General features: G+C 34.4%; 1 protein-coding gene across 1 annotated transcript in view; it reads right to left on the bottom strand.

The window, feature by feature from the left end:
- Nucleotides 1-8,277: 8,277 nt before the first annotated feature.
- Nucleotides 8,278-20,598, bottom strand: part of CDH18 (cadherin 18) — a gene marked incomplete at both ends in the record, with an annotated part of 156,867 nt that continues 144,546 nt past the window's right edge. The window contains 2 exons of the mRNA XM_084216973.1: nt 8,278-8,768; nt 9,989-10,240. Coding sequence (XP_084073099.1) covers nt 8,278-8,768; nt 9,989-10,240 — 743 coding nt within the window. The remainder of the gene's footprint in view (nt 8,769-9,988; nt 10,241-20,598) is intronic.

A 20,598-nucleotide genomic window follows, 5' to 3' on the forward strand; every position in this document is an offset into this window, starting at 1 on the left:
TATGTTTGTATTAACTTGAAGGGGACTAGTCATAAAATATTTCAATTTTAGTTAATGAAATTTACAATAAAGATTGTAATACCCCACTGAAAAATCTGGCCTGTGTCACTATGTACTTCATTTTGTGATGCATTTCTAAAAATTTCTGGGTAATTGCATCTGTCCTGTGGTGTTTATTGTTTACTCTACTACCCTTCCATTTCTCTTCATACTTCTTATAATTCTCTTTCCTCCCTTATAAGTCTTTACTTTCTAACTCTGAAATCAGAAATCTTGCTTTTAAAGCAAGCAATTACTTAGGGAAATCATATCATTTTCTCTGTGACCACAGACACTAGGGTCTTGGACAATATAAGTGCTAAAACCAGCAAGATTTTGTAAGTTGTAATAAAAAGTTATTTTAATTTTGGAATATCATGCAGGAAAAAATCATAAGGAATTCATCTGTGACAAAGTCCAATCTAAATACTTGCCCCAGGGTACAAAAATGAAGACAGTACATCTGGCATCACATACCATTGAAAAGTATTTCCATTTTTCAGAGAGATAAATTCCTAAATTCTCTAGACATTCTTAACCTGAGTTATTATATTGCAGTGCTCCAAGCACTCAGTGCAAAAAGAGGGCCTTTGAGGAAAAAAAAAAAAACCACAAAAAGGAACAATAAAGCAGGATAGAAAGTGAAAAAATGTGTAAGTCATGTTTTCAGGATCCCTCATCCCCACAAATCTTGACAGAAATCAAGAATGTTGTTTTATTAAAAAATAATTAGTAAAAAAATCAGTAAAAAATATTTGAAACTTGTAATGTGGGATTATGACCAAGAAATAACTGAAGTGGGAGATCCTCATGTAACATCCTGCTTGAAGTCTATCTTGCACATCCATGATAAAGTGCTTTGACCGATTAATTATTGATTAATCATTGCAAGATTTTGGTGAGAAGTTCTATCCTGGACTTGGTCAAAGAACTGTCCTTTTGATAGTATTTCCATCAAATACAACAGAAGTGATTTCATAATATTCTGAGAAAATCAAAAAAAGAAATTTAGTCAAAAAAATGCAGTGAGTCTTACTGAAAAAGTAAAAAAAAAAACCCTATTGATAAATACAGATGAAATGGTCATTTGTAAAGGACAAAATATCAAGTGAGCATTAGAGGACTTTTTTTTAGCACTAAATTGTATGAAATGTGTTTATGAGGTGTTGGTCTCTGATACACTTATATAGCTTGAGTTTCTGCTTCACATACAAGATTTGAGAGTTTTACTTTATATTTCATTTCCTTCTCTCAGAAAATTTCTTGCTATACTCACACTTATATAACCAATTTAGCCAAAACTTAAGGGATACTTTGGCATCCTGAATTTAAAAAACCTACTAAAAACAAGTAAGAAAGGACAGTAACATAATTATTTTTATTGTTATCAATATCATATGGAAGAGACTTGTTTTTCAGAGTTGATAATTCAATTTGTATCATAAAGATATGTTTTCAAGTTTTCCTCTTTTAAATAGTTGGAGCAGCTAGAGATTAAAAAGATTTTGATCTCTCAATTACTATTCTCCATGTTACCATTTCTCAGATGAAAATTTATGTAGCACAAAGCATTGAAACTATCTGGAAAATGCAAGTTTGATTTTTAAAAAAGGTAATATAATTTGCAAGTAGTACAGATAATAAGCTATGTTTACTTCTTTTTGAGAAATACAAATGTGTTTTATATGACATAATCAGGATCATACACTTTTTCACTTCAAGCATAGTTTTTGATCAATAGACCTGAACTAGCAGAAACAAAATAGTTTTAATAAGACTGAGCTTTACTTTTCCTACACAAGCAGTGTTTGATTTTTGCCCAGCTCAATATCCAGTAATGAAGCTAGCTGTTAGATGTGTGTGCTTGAGACTTCAAAACAAGGCTGAATTTTAATTGTAGGTGCTTTGTACCCAGATCAGTTCCAGAAAATAAAGGGAAGAATTGCTTTTAAATCAAGGATATAATTCAGATTTAAAGAAATAATGCATAATCTTAAGAATAAGGTAGAGAGCAATCCAATTTGTTTCAAGACAGTTAATGTGGTAGGTAAAATTGTGTGTAAGAACTGTAGAATATCTCAGAATTATGTTGACACTGTTAGCCTGACAAATATATTAAAACAGACCCACCCCTGCCCAGAATTCTAGCAGAAGATGTGGCAGTTCTGAAATTTGAGCAGTTCACTTATTTACATGTACCTATACAGAGCTTTCTATTGACCTCAGCAGGTATTTGGGCATTGAACATGCATGATGACAAAGTCCAGTATGGTGGGATTTCCTGTGGACCCTGATTGTATTCAGCTTTGGCTAGGAATCTGCCACTTTCCAAGGTCTTTGTGGCCTATGATCCTCTAAGAGTGCTAATCCCAATGTCCATTTTTGCTTTGAGGGTATCCCTGCTGGATGAGTATATTTCTGCAGGTACTGACTGCCTACCAGCTCTGTTGCATGTACTTCCAGAACAGACCAGATTACAAGAAAGATAGTGTGGAAATTCTGTTGGATCTTTAGGATTTCCTTGGTGGACTTGTGAGGAGTTGCAAGAACACAAAATGCTACATGGAAACGTGAAACCCACAGAAGAAGTCTGCTAAATTTACAAGCCAAATGTTCTAGCTTTTGAAGACTCTCTGCACCTAAGTATAAATTATACATTTGCCACATGTGTAGAAGCAGTATAGACTCCAAACAAAAATCTAAATCAATTTCATAATATAGATGATAGAAAGCATTGTTAAGACAAAAAAATCAATCTTGAATATAAAATCTTATCTAAAATAGTTCTCAAAATTATTTCGAAAGTTTTAACACTTCAACTGAGGACTAAAACAAATACCACAAAACCTCCCTGAACTTGCTTTCAGATTCAGGCTGACAATATTTATCTTGCAAATACTATCTTACCAAAATTATTTTTTTTGGTGTTTGTGGTGAGGCACAGGTGAAAATTGCATAGTATGGTGGTACACAATCTAAATTGACTCATGGACAATAAAGTAGAATAAGTAGGGTTCAACAAGAAAATTCTACTTTTGTTTACTGTCCACCCTCACTTCATGCTTGAATTTTATGACAGTCTCATAAAGACAGCCTTGCTTGTAACAAGTTTGTTGTGACCTATGGTGTCATTATTTTCTGAGATGTCATTTGTTGATAAAGCCTGTTAATTCCTTTGAGAAAGAATTATTGATAGTGCACTTTCACTACATGTGCCTGAGCTTGAGCATTGTAAATGTCCTTGTCTACTTTTGCCTTCTGCGTCAACTTGGGATAACAACCACGGCCTTTACCACCAGTTTGGATTCATAGATGTGCAATTCCCCAATTCACTGATGTGGTTAATGTATTCATCCTATAACACTGTATTTCAGTTTCAGGACAGTGATGGTTGGAGAGGAACAGTTGCCACAAGTAAAAGTAATGAACCATTTAGCAGCTATACTGCAGTCTGTTGTAAAGTATCTTATGGTGTCTCTCTCCATCCCTATTCATCTGTAGCAATAATCATGTGAGACAGTCTTTGAAATGGGGCTCAATCAAGGGACAAAACCAGGCACTTCAGATCCAGTTCAAGTTCCCATACTGCTTCTGACATTGTCCTCATTAATACAACTGTGTTACACCTGGGTCATAAAGATGGAGCATCTGTAGATGTTCTGGTTCCTTGGTGAGTGTAGAATACAGGAGTGAAGGCAAAATAACACATTCTGATTGTGATGAGGAATACAATAACCCATCACCATAGCAAAGAGCACATTTTATTTGAAAAATACGAATAAAAGATTTTGTCCCTTTTGTTTATTAAAAGAAAATGTAACAATTTTCTATCAGTAACACTTGCATAAGGAGGTATACTTTACATTACTCTCTTGTTAAAAAAAATATATATATTTTTGGAGACTTTGGAAAAATAAGAATGGCCCAAAACTTGTAACACACTTCTAATGTTCCTTAGAATGCACTGTGCCATTTATATGTACTGGAAGTACAAGGTCTTAGCACTTTATAAACCACAAAGTAACACTAGGCAGCATAATTTCATATCCTTCTTTGCATTCAGAATATTCCCTTTGTCACCCATGTGTGAGTTTATGAGTTTGGTTAATTCCAGACTGGTCCAACACTTATATTTTCTAAAGGATGATTTAAAAAATTTTTAGACCACAAAAATTTTGTAATTCCTTTTAAATACCAGAAATAATACTTTCCCATAGACATTTTCTTTCAGTATTCACAATTTAAACAATTGCATCAATTAGAATTAAAACTCAAAAATGTTTGCAGTTATTTTAGTTTTCTAAAAAGAATGCAAAAAAATAAAGTGCATAACAGAGTGAAGTTACTTTCAACTTTTACAGCATTCTATGTGTATGTAATAAATGGTAACACTGATAAACAAATTAATTTGTTTTCAATGTATGAATCTTAATCTAACGCCAGCTGAATTCAAGCTCTTCTTTGTCTTTAAAGTGCATTAAACTACATTTTGACAGGTTTTAGTTTGACAATTAAGTTTCACACTTTACAATTCTTATACTGACCATTTTTCAGATTATTTTGACTTGTCAAGATTACAGCATACTGAGTGCCCTCACCATTACAAGAAAGAGGGTTTATTTGAAGGAATGTAGCTAATTATTTTGGTGGAAATGTACTATTAGTTGCATGGTTGTTGTAGAAATCAAATTGTAAATAGAAAAGCCCTTAAGTATCACTTTGCATGTGCCATTTAACTTTACTCAGTATTTTCAGTTTAAGTCAAACTGGCAGTTCTCAGCATTTAGTTGTTAAGCAGCAACAGGATTACTATTTAGGCTAATAGGAAAATATTTGAGAATATGAGTACACAAAAGATCCATGAAATCTTTAAGCATAGTCTATATAATCAGACTTAACCATAGACTGAGAAAAATTTTCCCACAATACTTTCACTGAATATATGCTGTGTTTAGATCAGCAATGCTACAAAATTAATTGTGCCATCCAGTGCTAATTTTCTTCCACTTCTATGAAGGTCAACATAGAATCTAGGTCAACAGTAAATTTTTCTAATATAGTTTAAATTTGGTTTTAGGATACAAAGGACCAAAGGAAAAAAAATGTGAAATTGGGATAATAAAATTTCAAACTTGTTATTTCTGCACTGTGAGGCCTTCTTCTGTGGCCCTGAAGATTTAACATTCTGTTATTTGTCATGCAAACAACACGACACTGTGATGTGTATCTGAATAAAACACAGTAAGCATAGCAAGCATGCAGACATAGCATGATAGAAAAGCACATTTGGCGATCACTGTGGATAGGACGTACCAAACAGGACACACCACAGCATCACAGAAGCAGCGTCTCAATAACCCTGCAGCGTTTTAAAGGATTCAGGTTCCCTGGGCTATGATGCATGTGCTGTATAGCAGCAAAGAGAGCACCAGGAATGGGGAAAAGGGAACTATTATTTCCCTTTGGTGAAAAGGGAAAATGGTGAAAAGGGAGATATTATTAACTTAAACTGACCATTAACATAAGGAATGGCTATTTGCTTGTGTCACTGCACTTCTGTTGCCTGTAAGCCTGAACATTCTGTGATGTAAATAAAAAAAAACAATGGCACGAACACTGCTTTAAACACAAAATACAATTGATTTCCCCTGCTTTGGTGTAGGGCCAGAGGGAATAGACATAAAGATGACTAATACCTAGCTCTCAAAACTATAATACAACAATGAATGCAATTTTCATGCAGCTGTGATACAAAGTATTATGGTAGTAGTAATGCTGAAACATTTTGTTTTTAACACGCTACTCATACAATATAAAAATTTAGATGTTGGCATAAAGCAAGTGTGACTCAAATAAAAAGAAAATTGCTCCTAATAAAATCACACAATACTAGTTGCTTTATTTGGGACAAAACTGAAACATATCCTAGTTCTACCCTCACAAAGACAATAAAAGACAACCATTCTCAGCTTGTGTTTAACTCTTACTGCATCTAATGTCACTCTACAGTAAGAATGCCTCCTTAAATGCTTTTCTAAAAGAGTCTGTATTTCATAAAAAGCATATAAAAAATTAACACAAATTATTAAACTACTTTCAAATCAACAGCAGAATATCTTAGGGTTCAGGTATTTTTCCCTATTAAATTTTCATGTGGGTTCAGATTCTGAAAGAGAGAAGAGTAATTACAAATTTTAAACAAAATAGTATACGAAAAAACGTTCTGGAACTACAGTACAACTAATGCTTTTCAGAATGTAAGAGTTGCTTACAAAGCTACTTGCTATTTTTTCCAGAAGGCTGTTTAAACCAAAAGCAGTCAACTACACCTCAGGAGAAAAAAAAAAAACTCTTCAAAGTAAACTGATCAGAAATTTCAGTCATGTCTAGGATCTATCCAACCATAGATTAAAGAAAAGAAGGCTTAATCATCTAGTTCACCTGTGTGGCTCACAGTAGATCAGCAATAAATATAGACCCTTCTTTACTAAGCTGAATATAAGTGGCACCTAAAATGCAGAGGGAGGAATCTAGTGCAGCACACAAATCTGTATCTCTGCACACCAGACCACAGAGTAAGAAAAAAAGTACACAGCTTCTACTCTGGACAGTTTTCCAATTAAATGGATAAACTCAATTTGCCTAAAGTGAAGATAGAATTAGAAGCAGAGGACTGTTGATAGTGATTGTGAGTATTATAGGTCATAATCTCTCATGGGATATTATGAGTTCCTGTTCCTCTCACAGTATTATCACCAGAAAGACAAAGAAAAGGTTAAAACTACAAACAAAGGAAAGGAAAAATCCGAATCTGCTAGATGAGGTGCTAATCAGGCTGCTATGTTAAGCAGAACTCTTTAGCAGTTCTGCTGCTGCAGTGCTAAAAAAAGAAAAAAATAATTGCTGGATTAGGTGTTAAGCAGCTCGCTGTGTTAAGGAGAACTATCATTTCTGCAATGCTACAAAGTTACTAATGTAAGAAATCAATTTGCTTAATCCATAGGAACCACAGTAATGGTATATATTTCCTTCACTGACTTAAAATGCTCTTGTTTCCAGGATGCTTGAAATAGGGAAAAACCATCTTGTTCTGCTGAGGTGGCAAGTGCTCTAAGAGAAATAAATACCAGTAGATTGAATTTAAAGGAAAAAAGCATCACCATCTTATTCTCCTTGCTTCACTTTTTGCTATTCCAATGTCTTACCAGCAGCTCTATTTTGCTTTTAGTCACACACAGAAATAGAAAAACATTGTGATTAAGAACTCTGGGTTTTAAACAGACTGTTGTAACTTCTGGACTCAGACCAGCAAAAGATTTAAAAAGCTTCAGCTCTTGACATAAGTGAAGCACAGTGAACCAAAAAAACACGTAGTTTAATGGTGCTGCCATTGTTGTTTTTATCGAAAAAGCCTATGCTTCATCTGCTTCACTGCATAAAGAGTACTTTGGGCCTATTCCATTTAGATGAATGATGCTCCCATGAAAAGAAAAAAAGAAAAAGCACAACACTGGAAACAACACTTCCTCTAGCACGGAATAACAGAGCAGGTCTGGGGTTATGGGCTAGAGCTGTGTTTGAGCTACAGATAATGATGTCCTCCATCTGTTAGCTGGTTATGGATGACAGGATCATGAAGGACATAATGAAATGACAGCTTCTCAATGCAACCTGCTAAGTCAATAAGATTGAACCAACAAAGGACCATTTATTTAAGAGGACAGGTGTGGCTTATCACCTCTGTAAAGGAAACAGACTGGCAGCATTTCTCACATTGATAGTAAACCTCATTGTCTACCTCATGTTGGGATCACAAAGCCTAGAGCGCAGCTAGAAATGCAACATCACAACTATCTGCAAGAGATTTGATCCTCTTTTAGCTCTCTTCTGAAACAGACATGACCATAAACTTACTGCAGCTTGGAGCTGTTACGCATATTGCAATAAAAATGTCATTTCTTGGCTTTACTTTAGGTATTGTTGCAGATAAAGTACCAGACACTTTAATGAGCAATTAAAAAAAAATACACAAGGGACAATAGATTTTTTTTTCTGTATTTTCCAAAATTTGACTTTCTTTAATTGGAGAACCCAGTTTCAAATATGAAAAGGGCACTTGTTCTACAGTAACTGCATACAACTTACTCAGTTCCAAGTACTGTATTCACTTTTTTTTTGTTACCATTGTTTCATTATCTGTCCAGTTGTTTAGGAACTTCTCTGTTCTGGGAATTACAACTAAGTTGTTCTTTCTGGTTCTATTTCCCCATAGAGTTCAGCTAGCTTCTTGAACTCAGGTCCCCAGTCTCCAAGGTAATTATAATCCTGGTCAGAGTGTGTCGTTGCTGAATCCAGAGAGCTGATAGACCCAGCTTCTGATCTATGACCCTCATAGGCATATGTCTGCAGGGAGTCATACGGGGGCACACTGGGGTCCAGATCAGCCTCTGCCAGTCTTTGATTAAGGAACTCCTGAACATCTATACTGTCAAGGCTTGAGGAGGGATGATGCCTGGACAGAGGCTTCACTTCAGGCCGAACATCCCTCCGGTATTTTAGCTCTTCAGCAGCAGACGGATTCCGCAGTGCTGTGATGTCAAATGCTTCCGTGTCCTCCTCTCCACCTCCCTCATCATCGTATGTCACAACATTTTCCCGGACATCTTCTTCTGAAATGATCAAAGGCTCCTTCTTGCTACGTCTTAGGGTGATGAAAAGGACCACAATTGCTAAAGAGAAAACTGCAGATATTAGAGTAGGTTTAAAGTTTACATCTGAGTATGTTACAGAAATAGCAGACACTAAGTAAAAAATACAGAGGTGTAATATTTTCAGGCTGGTATTTTCGGAACTGGTATTCAGGATCATCTGCTACTTAGTTTATTAGGGATCTCATAAAGGAGATAAATGGAGATAACATTCTTTCAGGTAAATGAAAAATGAGTAACTAAAGTTGGCATTTTTCAGAAGCAAAATCCAGGGCTTTCAGTGCTTCATTAAAACCAATGTTTAGCATATAAATTGAATTATTATGTAAAACATTTCTTTTTTTTCTTATGAATATTCAATTTTATGCAATAAAATACAAAATTACAAGAGAAATGTATAACTATATATTTTAAAACAGCCTTCTGACAAGAAAATACTGAAGCAAGCTGTAAAGAAAGTAGGTCTTAGAAAATGTAGTCTTGGGGGGAAAAGGTCTCAAAATATCCTCTTGCTTACACTGCAATTGCTATTATTTGTTTCCATCTCTGAAAGAATGCAGAAAATCACATGAGTAGCACAGAGTCATGTATGCAGCAAGTTGTGTCTCTGACAAGAAAAAAAAACAAACCAAAACCAACCATAATATCAACTAATGGGTAACATTGGAACTGGCCTGGAAAAATAAAAAAACTGAAAAGAATCAAGAGGAAATGCACTTGCAATGGCATTAATCTTATGAGTCTGCGTATAGTATCCTATGTCCCTTATCCCTGTGGATTATGTTGTGAATTGCTATCAGTTTATTCCACAAAGGTAGATAAGAAATATTCTTTGTAGAGAGCTAATGATGCTTCTTACAGCATAATGCATTTCAAAAAGCTTTGACCATCTATTTTCTATAATTTTTCACACTGTTCAAGACATGGCATTAGAGTTGTCTCTTTCTGAAATCTTTCCAAATTATGGAAAAAAAAGATCTCCAGTGCTAATTACTTGATAACATCTGAAAAAAAAAAAAATTCTACTGGATTCAAGATACTCAAAAATGTACTTTAAAGGCACTCTTCCCCTATTAACTCTAGCTAAACCTGTACCCTCTAATCACAGCCGTGTGTTTCTAATTGCCTCCTACTACCAGGCAACCACTGTTTCAAAAGCATACCATATTGAAACCTTGTGCCCTGCCACGTTCCAAGAGGCACTGGAGGGATAGCATTACTCAGTACTGCAAATGGCTCACCAAGAAGGATGACAATGCAGAGCAGGATCGCAATTAGAGCTCCTGGGCTCAAGCCAGCCGAGGAGAGGAAAGCTTCCGCGTGGCAAGTTCTCACTCGTCCGTCTCTCTCACAGGCACAAACCCGGATGGTGAGGGTGCTGCTGCTGCTGAGAGGGGGCACGCCGCCGTCAGAAATCAAAACTGGGAGGTAATAGATGTCTTGAGTGGTTCGACTGTATCTCCTTCGTCTTGTCAGAATACTGGCTGTATTATCTACAATATCAAAATAAGGATAACACTTCAGTGAAGTAAAAAATGAAAAAAAAAAGAGGTTACTTGCTGTTTTTTTCCCATGAAATGGAAGCATAGGGCTTCCAAAAACTAGCAAGCCCTCATCTATGAAAATGCTCAGTCTAGAATTAAGATTCGCCAGGAAGCCTTTCTGGTCAATAGAAGAAAAACGGGAGGAGTTGAAAAATAGCTAACATTATATAAATGAGAGTATTCAAAATTCTTGTATTTTTATTGGAATCAAGTGAACTTTGACAAACATTTTGGGCCCAATTTGCAAGTCTTTTCATCCTAGGTTATGCTGTCAGTATCATATGAACCCTTGTCAAATTGAATACCTGCAATTGTGAGGATAACTATTGGGAAATTTTTGCACAACACAAAATCCAAAATCCTCTTGACTCTCAGTGGAATATTAAAACTCCTTTAGTAAAAACTAAAAGAAGACTTTCATGTTTTAGTGTTTCTTAAAGGTTTTTAAGTTTTAGTAAGCTTTCAGAAAACATCTGAAAGGACAGTGACCAAAGACACGTGCTTTGAAAAGGTCTGGAGGAAGACAGAAGGCAAAGGAAGGCAAAGGAAGGGCAAATGAGTGGATATTGCATGATCTAAACTATTAGAGTTTAAAGATAAATAAAAAAAGGGGGAAATAGTGACATGAGACATTTTCACCCTTCTGTTATCTATGGTTCCATTTGTCAAAGACAGACAAGGAAAACCTCGTGCTTATTACACACACACTGCAAGAGCATTTGTAGGCACTAAGAAGAGTAGGAAGTTGCCATACATATCCTTCAAGTCGAAGAAACTAAGAGGCATAAAGAGCATGCAGGGGAAGAAATGCAACAATATATAGTTATAGCCAATATTCAAATTTGTAAAATTTATTTTCAGTTTGTTGTCACCACTATTTAATTACTAGCCTCTGAGTAAAAGTCCAAGATAAATTTTTAAAAAAATTGGAAACAGTGAGATTTTGAAACACAAGCAGTTATAGAGAGAGAGAGAGAGAGATGGGGACTGATAAATGCAAAGACACATTAGAAGAAAAAAACTGTCTTCTTGTATTGCTTGTGACATGGTTTCCAAATTGTGGGGTTATGAGATTGGAGTATTTAAGCAAACAATAAAAAGGTGATAAGTACTGAAAAATACATCTGCCAGGTTTATCTTCCTGTTACAAACAAACAAACAAATAAACAAGAAAATGTCTTATTTTTCCTTATTACTGTAGTTGCACTATTTAATGGCTTTCTCATAATCTATGGAAAAATGAAATCCATGCCACTGTGAAAATCTAGTGCAACAATATAGCCAGTGTGGCATATATTTGCCCATTGGACTGCTGCACACACATTTGAGTAAAAGAGTTAAGTTTTTTGTTTAAACTGGATACAAGATCTGTTTCACGTGGTTACTCTTCATACTATACTTTCCATCAAGACCTGTGCAAAATTTTAAAACATTAATTTTAACCAACTTTTGCCAACATTTTATTTTGCATGGCATCTGACAGTGATATTTAGAAAAACTGGTAATATTGTCCCACATCAGCATAATTTCACAATATATTTGGTAATGGGCTTCACACAAGAAATAGATATATGAGCTGGGAAGGGATGCAGTTGCTGATAAGCCAAGAACTCAGCACTGAAGTTCTTTAGCTTTACTTCTGTACATAAGTAGTACCCACAACACACATCCACACTTCCCTCCATTTTCAAAGTATCGAATATCCAGCATGGTGAGTTTGTTATAAATTCATTAAGTGTTCTTTTCACTTGGAGTGGGTACAATATAAGGTATTTATTTATTTACTTATTTGCTGTAGGCCTTGGAGTCCTGCTTCTACTTGTTTACATTATGTTTTGATGACTAATGACACCATTCACTTATTATACTGTTATATATACTGTTTTTTATATATATATATATATATATATATATATATATATATATATATATATATATATGTATATATGTATACATATATATATATATATATATATATATATGTATATATGTATACACTGTTATATATTCATTAAAGTTACGAAATCTTACTGGAACAAGAATGAGATGATAAAATAATTCTTTAATCTGAAAAATTGTGACAGAACATAGTGTTGTGGAAGACTATAAAATGTCCATAATATAACATACTTTGCAAAGTTATTTGCTACATATACATCCTGCCCCAAAAAATATTTTGCATTTTGTTTTTCTGGGCCAACTAGAACTCTCACATAACACCCAAGCACAGTGACTGTTATTAACATATATCAACAACCCTTCTCAGGCAATATGGACAAAAGTGCCATATTTTTTTCCTGCCTCAGCATTATTCCAACAGTCTGCAGATCCTTAAGCATTCCCAGATAGCCTCATGCAGGCACCATGACACACTGTGGCATGTAAATTCTTTTTGCAATATGCTAACAGTATGCTGTGGAGCTGCAATACAGCTTTTACATTATTTTGTAAACTCAAAAGAGAAAAACCCACTGATAATGAAGTCTGGGGTCCGTTGGGTTCTACACAGAGTCAAGAGGAGGTGCATGACCGAGCGCTGTGCTTGTTGCCTGTGACTTAAATTTTAAAAAGAGTGAATGATCCGGTGCACAGCTCCAGTAGCAGTGATGAAAATGATCGCTGACAACAAAAGCATCAGAGACTGAGCATAATGAAGAAAAACTGAGGAGTTCTGATCAGGGATCTTGCAGTAATTTTAGCACAGAGACTATTGGCAAAGATGTAAAGGAAAGAACATTGAGATGTGAGAATGGATGCTACAAGGGTAAATGTGGACAGATGGGAGGAAAATTGTGAGGAAAAAAATATTAAAGCTAAGAGAAAAAAGAAAAGAAGAGAAAAAAATGAAGAAATGGGAAAATGATACAATTCAATGTTACAGTGAAAAAATGTGAAGAAAGCTAAAATTAAACCTCGCTTCTCTGGGAGGAAGGCCTTGTCAAACAAAGAACTGATATTTTTATACTGTAAAGAATAAATATAAATTTAAAAAAGAAGACATTTTCTTCTTTCAGCGTTTTATTTTTTCATTCAATATTAAATTGTTTTTCTTGTGCTATTAACATTATACAAATAAATATAAGATCCAATGAAATATTGGTATAAGACACAATTAAGGAAAAAGGGAACCAGTACAAAATTTTTAATTTCAAAGAATTGCCATGTTGAATTTTTATTTTTTGTATTATCTTAGGTAATAAGTAGATTTCTGTAGAAACAGATGTTACATGACATAACCAGAAGTTTCTGTAATAACATACCCAGTGATAAACATTCTCAAAGAAACAGTTTAAAGTTTTTCCTTCTATGAAATTTCACAAATTTTAACACAAATAAAAAGTATGATCTTTGAGACACAAGCTTGGAAATTTTTAGTTCTCAATATCATCAGAGGTGTTATTTCTCATTATTTCTCTATCACAGATTTAGATACGGTAACTTAGTGCATTATGTGTACATATAAGTAAAATACTGGAAAGTATCTGAACTCTCATGTACTATTTTGTCCCATTAAATTTCTTAAAACATTTTACAAAGATGATGTCTAACATTTTTTCAAAAAAGGAAACTGTGTCTGATTTTCCAAAGGTCACTGAGAATCAAGCATAGCAGAATATTATCAAAGTCAATCATATTGCCATAACTCAGAAATTACATCTCTGATGCTCTAGTCAGAGCTCCATTCTTGAGGACAATCATATGCAAAGCTATGCCAACAAAATGAATGGAGAGAAAAAAAGTTTATTGCAGCCAACCAAACTGCAATATTGAAACTGCAATATTGATTGCATCCTGAAAACCATCCAACATTCTGGTGTTCTGAGCTTTCAAATTTTGATTGCTTTTGTTCCTTGTCAAAAACCATTATAGGAACGTGTTGAGTGAAGAGCTAGAAAGACAGTAACTTTTAAGAGCTTTGCACAGAACAAAAAAATATCTCCATCTGTAAAAGCTATAGGAAGCCAAGTATAGAGTCTGACACTGATGACCTAGAAAAGAGTTTATTGAAAAGGGGAAAAAAGTTATATCAACAGCAGTAGTTTGAAAGGGAGCCAGGGGGTTATGCAGCTCAAAATTTCTTTGGTATCTGAAAAAAAGATACAGCAAATAGCTGGGGAAGGCAAGAGTATAGGATAGCAGCAATAGCAATAGGATGAGGAGCACCAAAGATCTCATTCTTCTAGACCTGGAAGGAAAGACTTTTTTATCTCAATAGATTTAAATGGTGAACTTCACCCCTGAGGAGTATGATAAGAACCAGGACTCACTGGAGATTACAGGACTGAGTGCTAAGGAAAATTAACAACTCCCACATAGGGAAAGAAATATTTATCTGATACCTTGCGTTATACATTGCTCCATTTAATGATCTAAACTTTTGAATGACCTAAACTTACTCCTGTTTGGAGTCAACTAGAAGTTAAATTTTATCCTAAGTGAGTTTGAGGTTACCCACAGGAAATGCTGGATGGTTGTAACACAGCAACTCTTCACACTCTGAAGATGTCATAGTTTACTAATCCAGGCTGCACACTGTATACAAGGCTGTTATCACAGTCTTTTTTCCATCATCTCTGCCTTTTTACATTGAGTTTCTAAGCAAAATAAAGAAATGAGAGCATAGGAAAATCAAGGAAACAAAGATACAATGGTAAGGCCATGGAAGCTGACTGCTGGAGTGCATTGGAGGATGCTCATTTATTATTCACAATTTGAGAATTCTTTTGACGCATTACGCATTAAAAGCAGAGACAAGAGAAATGGAGGTAAAAGAAAAAAAAAGTAAAATCCTATTTATATCTTAAGGCATGTTTCAATTTTCAGTTCTGCTTGTGTCAGCAGTTCAGCTACTATAAATTTTCTGAGAAGTCATAAACTAATTAAAACCAAAGATATATTGGAATGATTTGCATTTCTTACACTTTTAAAGTTGGAGCTGTTAATTTGTTTATGTGAACTACATGATAGGCATTTCTGTTTCATTTCTTTATTGATAACTCTTGTAAATATTTTTTCTCTTTTGCTGTCTTCAAAGCCATTGCCAATGGGCAAGAAGCTATTATAAGTTTCTAGTTCAGTGGGTAGCAAAAACAAAAAGTAGCATAGAACTCATTTTTGGCCTGAAATATAGTTATTTGCTTATAGTTGGTTTTTGAATCACCAACAAGTTGCAGTCCAGACAAGAAATGCAGAACCTCTACACTATGCACTAAAATAACTTTACGATCAAATCTTAGAGCTAGATTTTTAAAAATAAAATATTTCAAAGATGTTCAGAGGCCTGAATAGGGAAAACGTCTTCCCTCTACAGTAGCTGCTCCTGGTTTTCTGTTATAATCATGGCTGAATTCCTTTTTAACTTCCATATGTTGATTCTGTGATAATACCTACTCAGGCATTCAATCCATTTACAGTAACAGTACTTATGTGGACTGTACTTACAGTCACCCTGTGTGATGTCAACTTTGCACTTTCTCAGAGAGCATTTCTCTCCGGTTACAACTTGTCTTCTTTGCAGGATGATATTTTATAGAAGGTCAGCAGTAATTCACAGCATCACATAACCAGAACAAGCATGACTCTGTGATGTAAATGAAAGCTGGAACTATGAGGGCGTTTTCCCCTTGTGATGGATTCCAAAGTGGGGGCTTCAACCCAACCATTTTTAATGCCACTTTAGATGTTCTAGAACAACTAAGTCACGGTCTGGTATCTGGCATACTCATTTGCAACTTGCAAGGCTCTGAAGTTAATTCACAGACACATTGTCCAATATGGTAGGAAATAAGAGGGGCAGAGTGATAAAGAGAAGATTCTGTAAGAAATTCACACTGGGATGGGATCAATTCCTCTCTGGAGGCTGTTCTCTTTCTAAATAACAGCAGTGATGAGAAAAATTGATCTTTTTTTTTTTTTACTATTTTTTGATCTGTGACACAGGGAAAAAGGTTAATATATATCACAGGCATGGGTGGATGAATACATTAAAAATTTCATTTTATACAGATGCCATTGAATTCATCATGCTCTAAATTTTACAGAAAAACACATCTCCACTTCTGTGGGTGTTAATGGATCTTCTGACATAAAATTAAGAAAATGGAATCTCCAGAATTATAGTATCAAAAAAATGGCATACCTTTATTCCAATTCCAGAATATTCTCCATCACTGGGCAATAATCAAAGGGCCAGATCTTTGAGATAAGTGGGCAGAGGGGAAAAATAAATTGCAAATGCTTTTGTGATATGAAACCTTTGTCCTGAAGAAATAAAAGAAGAGGAAAACAAATGCTAAGCATTCTCTAGGGAGGTGTTCTTCACTGAAAGTAAGCTAAACTTAGTCTCCTATCAGAAGTCAGCAATCTCAATTTATTGAAGTAAGAGAATGCACAGATCTCACTGGCAGTGTCGGGTGAATGTGTCCATCATCTGCATAAACCCCTCTTGTCTAGGAAATTTACAATACCACTAAGCATACCTGGAAAGCTGTATATCTACCTTGTGATTAAAAAATAGCACCAGCAAAGCAGTGCTTTACAGTGCAGAAATTTCTTAAATGCTCTAAGTGAACTGTTCTCTGAGGGGTCAATCTTTTTTTAATAGCTTGAAAAATATTATATAAGTTCTGAAAGAGAAGTGACTCTACATATTAATGCTTGGAAATATGATAATAATGACACATCCAGTTGCATTTTCCATCAAACAAACAAAAAAATTTGACAAATATATCCACAATTCCTTAGGCATACAGAAAAATATTATTATTTTTAGGATAAAAAAACCAAAAACAATTCTAGCATTCATAGAAATGGATCTATTGGGAAGAACTTCTGTTGTCCTTATTCTGATTTCCAAACAGAAGTTGGTTTTAGCCCCATATAGTTATGGGAAGTTTTTAATGGGATATGCAAAAGTAGATATTTCTCATTATGCAAAAAGTCTGAGTTTGTGATATTAGAAAAAGGATTACAAAATTATCTATGACAATATCCCAAAAAAGAAAGTGAGGAGAACACAGACAAGAATTAAATGAGTTATGTAGAATCTGATTTACATTATAAAAGCACATCAGGAAAAGTGCTTGGCTTCTCAGGTTTTAATAGAAATTGTAACAATTTTATAGGCAAGAAAATAGCAAACAAACCTGTTTTCATTAAAAGAACTTCATAAGTACAATTCTCAAACAAAAAATAAAGGCTTCTTCTCTGTGTTTGCTCTCTAAAGCTGCAGAAAATTATTACAGCTTAATGCATTTTCTTAGTATAACAAAGAAATTCTATTCCAGCTCTTGTTCTGCCTTGCTTACATAAGCATATACTGCATCACTTTATTGTCTGTTCTCTTGTTCCTACTTGTAAGCTTTTACTCTCTCTGAACAGTACTTTTAAAGTATGTAATAAAACTTAAATAGCAACAAAGAATCTCATGTACCTTAAGAATACAGTAGAGAAAACCTATCATACTCTCTATTTTCCTTTTTCTTATTTTTTCTTTCAAATGAAAATTGCAGCACAAACAGAATACAGAAAGGGGATCCAAGGAACTCTTAATTTTGCTGGATGTTATATTTCATATAGGCCTGTGAATCTGTCCTGACCTACATTTCCCTGAGAGTTTTAAGCTGTGCATTATGAGGGTGAATATTCTACAAATAGAGATTTGATATTGTGGAGATTTTCATTTAGAAAATGCACAAATTCAGGCCCAAGGGGTAAAAGTTTAACTGGTCAAATGATCAATTACAGGGACTGAAGCTTTAATACCTATTAAAAGTTTGCTGAAGCATGGAAGATTATTGAGCTCAATCATACACATGCTGGGATTGTATATTGCAGCAGTCTATACAGGTAGATAGGAACAAACTACAAAATCTTCTGCTTGTACAAGCCCTAGATTTCAGTCAAAGTGCATAGGTATAAGCATACATATTTTAAGATCCAGTGCACTGCTGTGGTGTACACTGATAATAAATGAATAGGGGTACATTCATGCAAAAGTGCATTTAGGGTCCAAGAACAAAACTGTTATTTTGGATTATGAAAACAAAGGGGGGAAAATGTCTATGGGTTTTTTTATGAAATGGAACGCTTTTCCTGAAGAAATAAAAGGAGAGGATGACTGAATTAGAAGGTGACTGCAAGAGAAATATAGTTTTGTAGAGACAGATGCAGCTACTACTAACTACCATTTTCTATGTGAAATTAAGAATTTGGGGTTATCATTCTACATTCTACAAAACATTATTAAAAATTCTCTTAAGGCAAATTTTGTAGGTTTTTTCTTTAAAAAACATAATAAACAAACAAATAAAACACTCCCAAAATACCAGCCTTTATACAATTTGGAAATCCAGAGCAGCTGTCTTCTGTTCAGAGCATTCTGATTATTTTTAATGCCTGATGCTCGAAAACATGAGTTTTCAAAAGTGCAAACTTGTCACAGACATAAAAGAAGCATTTCCTGCCCACCTTCTTTCTGCTATTTCCTATAATAGAAAGCAACAGAAAATCTGTTTCTAAATAGAAGTAGATGAGAAACATGAAAGCTGTAATTGCTAGATAACTGCATATTGTGCATGTACTCCATAGGTATTTCACTAATATTTTATGTATAGATTGTGTCACAAAGAAAAGGTCCCAATTAAAGACAATGTTTAAACAATAGATTCAAATTGCCTTGTGCCAAGCAAAATCATAACTATGTATTTACTTATAAGATACATTTCTTGTTATAATTTAAGTTAAGTAGTATTTTTTTAATTATATGGCCAGTTTGGAAGTTGCATTTTTGGAGTCCCTATATGTGTAAGAATGTTTATGCAAGATACTACAGGAAGTGCATTATTTTGTACTTCCTTAGGTGAAATAAAAATGCACAACAGGCTTTTGTCTTAAAAGACACTTTTTTCAGTTCCTTCCTCTACCTCCCCCCATAAAATCCAATTTATGGTAGTCCAAACGCTGTTTTCTGTTGATTGCTAAGTAATTTCTCACTGATCTTGGGAAAGTAAAAAAAAAAAAAAGCAGCAAGTGCTTTTATCCAAAGTTGAATATTTCTACCCAAAATATGACATTGCTGCATCAAATTTTTGTTAGAAGTTCATGCCCTCATATAAATCTGTGTAGTTAAATAATTTATGTAGCAATGAACAGACATAATACAGACCCAGCTTTAAATATGTTCAAAACCATAAAATATCTACTTTGTCACTAACCACAATTTTAGAAGAGCTATTGAAAAAAATTTCTTGATAGACATATCTTGTATTGAAATGAACATGCACATGTTCTCTTTCACATGAGATCACAGTGTAATACTCAAGGAGTTTATTGGAAACACAGACTAAAATACAGAAATATGTTAGTACCCCTCCTTCATTTGAGAAACAACAGTCTGGCTTTTTCTATAATGTTCCATCACAATCTGAGTGGGATTGATATATTAATCTGGGAAAATGCTGCTGTCTCACTTAGGGAATAGTTTTAATATATTATTTAGCCCTTCAATATTTATGATATTTATTAATATTGATATATATTTATTGATCTCTTTTGGAACTTGAATTTGAAATCCATTTATATATTCCAAATAAATAGAATGATTCTTTTTCTTCTGTAAGTATTATTAAACACTGGAACAAATTATTTAGGAAGATTATGCAATCTCTTTCCCTGACTAATTTTACAAACAGATAAAAAAGTCTGTAAAGAATTGTTTCAACATCACGGTATGTACCAAATGTAACAATGATGGAGCTAATGCATTACAGAGCACTAGTGATCTGCAAGATCTCAGAATGTATTCCACAGCAGTACTACAAATACATGACTGTAAAACAAAGCAAACCCCATACATTTCCACATAGGTGTACAAAGAAAGCCCCACAATACACATACACAAAATCTCAGGAGGAAAATTTAGACAAACATTTAAAGTTTACTCTTATTTTATCAGGTTGCAAAGTGGAGACCACAAGGTAATACTTGATCAAGAGCAAGGCTGATTTAGGTTTGAGTTTTGGTGGTTACACAGTTTTTCACTCAAGAAATGTTCAGAAACACTTGTTTGGGAGAGTCTGAGGGCTGTTTTCTGTCTGGGACTACCTGCTACGAATTTCTGATTGCAGTGTTTAGGAACAATTTCTTAGGAATGGCATGAAGAGATAGACTATCATCCAGGAACCACAGAAGGACCTGCTCTTGATGTCATATCTGTAAAAGTAAGCATGAATTCCAATTTTTATGCCCCTTAATTTTTTTTCTCCTTAAAGCAATAATTAGCAATAACCTTGACAGTACCCAATTAG

The sequence above is a fragment of the Fringilla coelebs genome (genome assembly GCF_963513975.1).
Source record: "Fringilla coelebs genome assembly, chromosome: 1".
Lineage (NCBI taxonomy): Eukaryota > Metazoa > Chordata > Aves > Passeriformes > Fringillidae > Fringilla > Fringilla coelebs.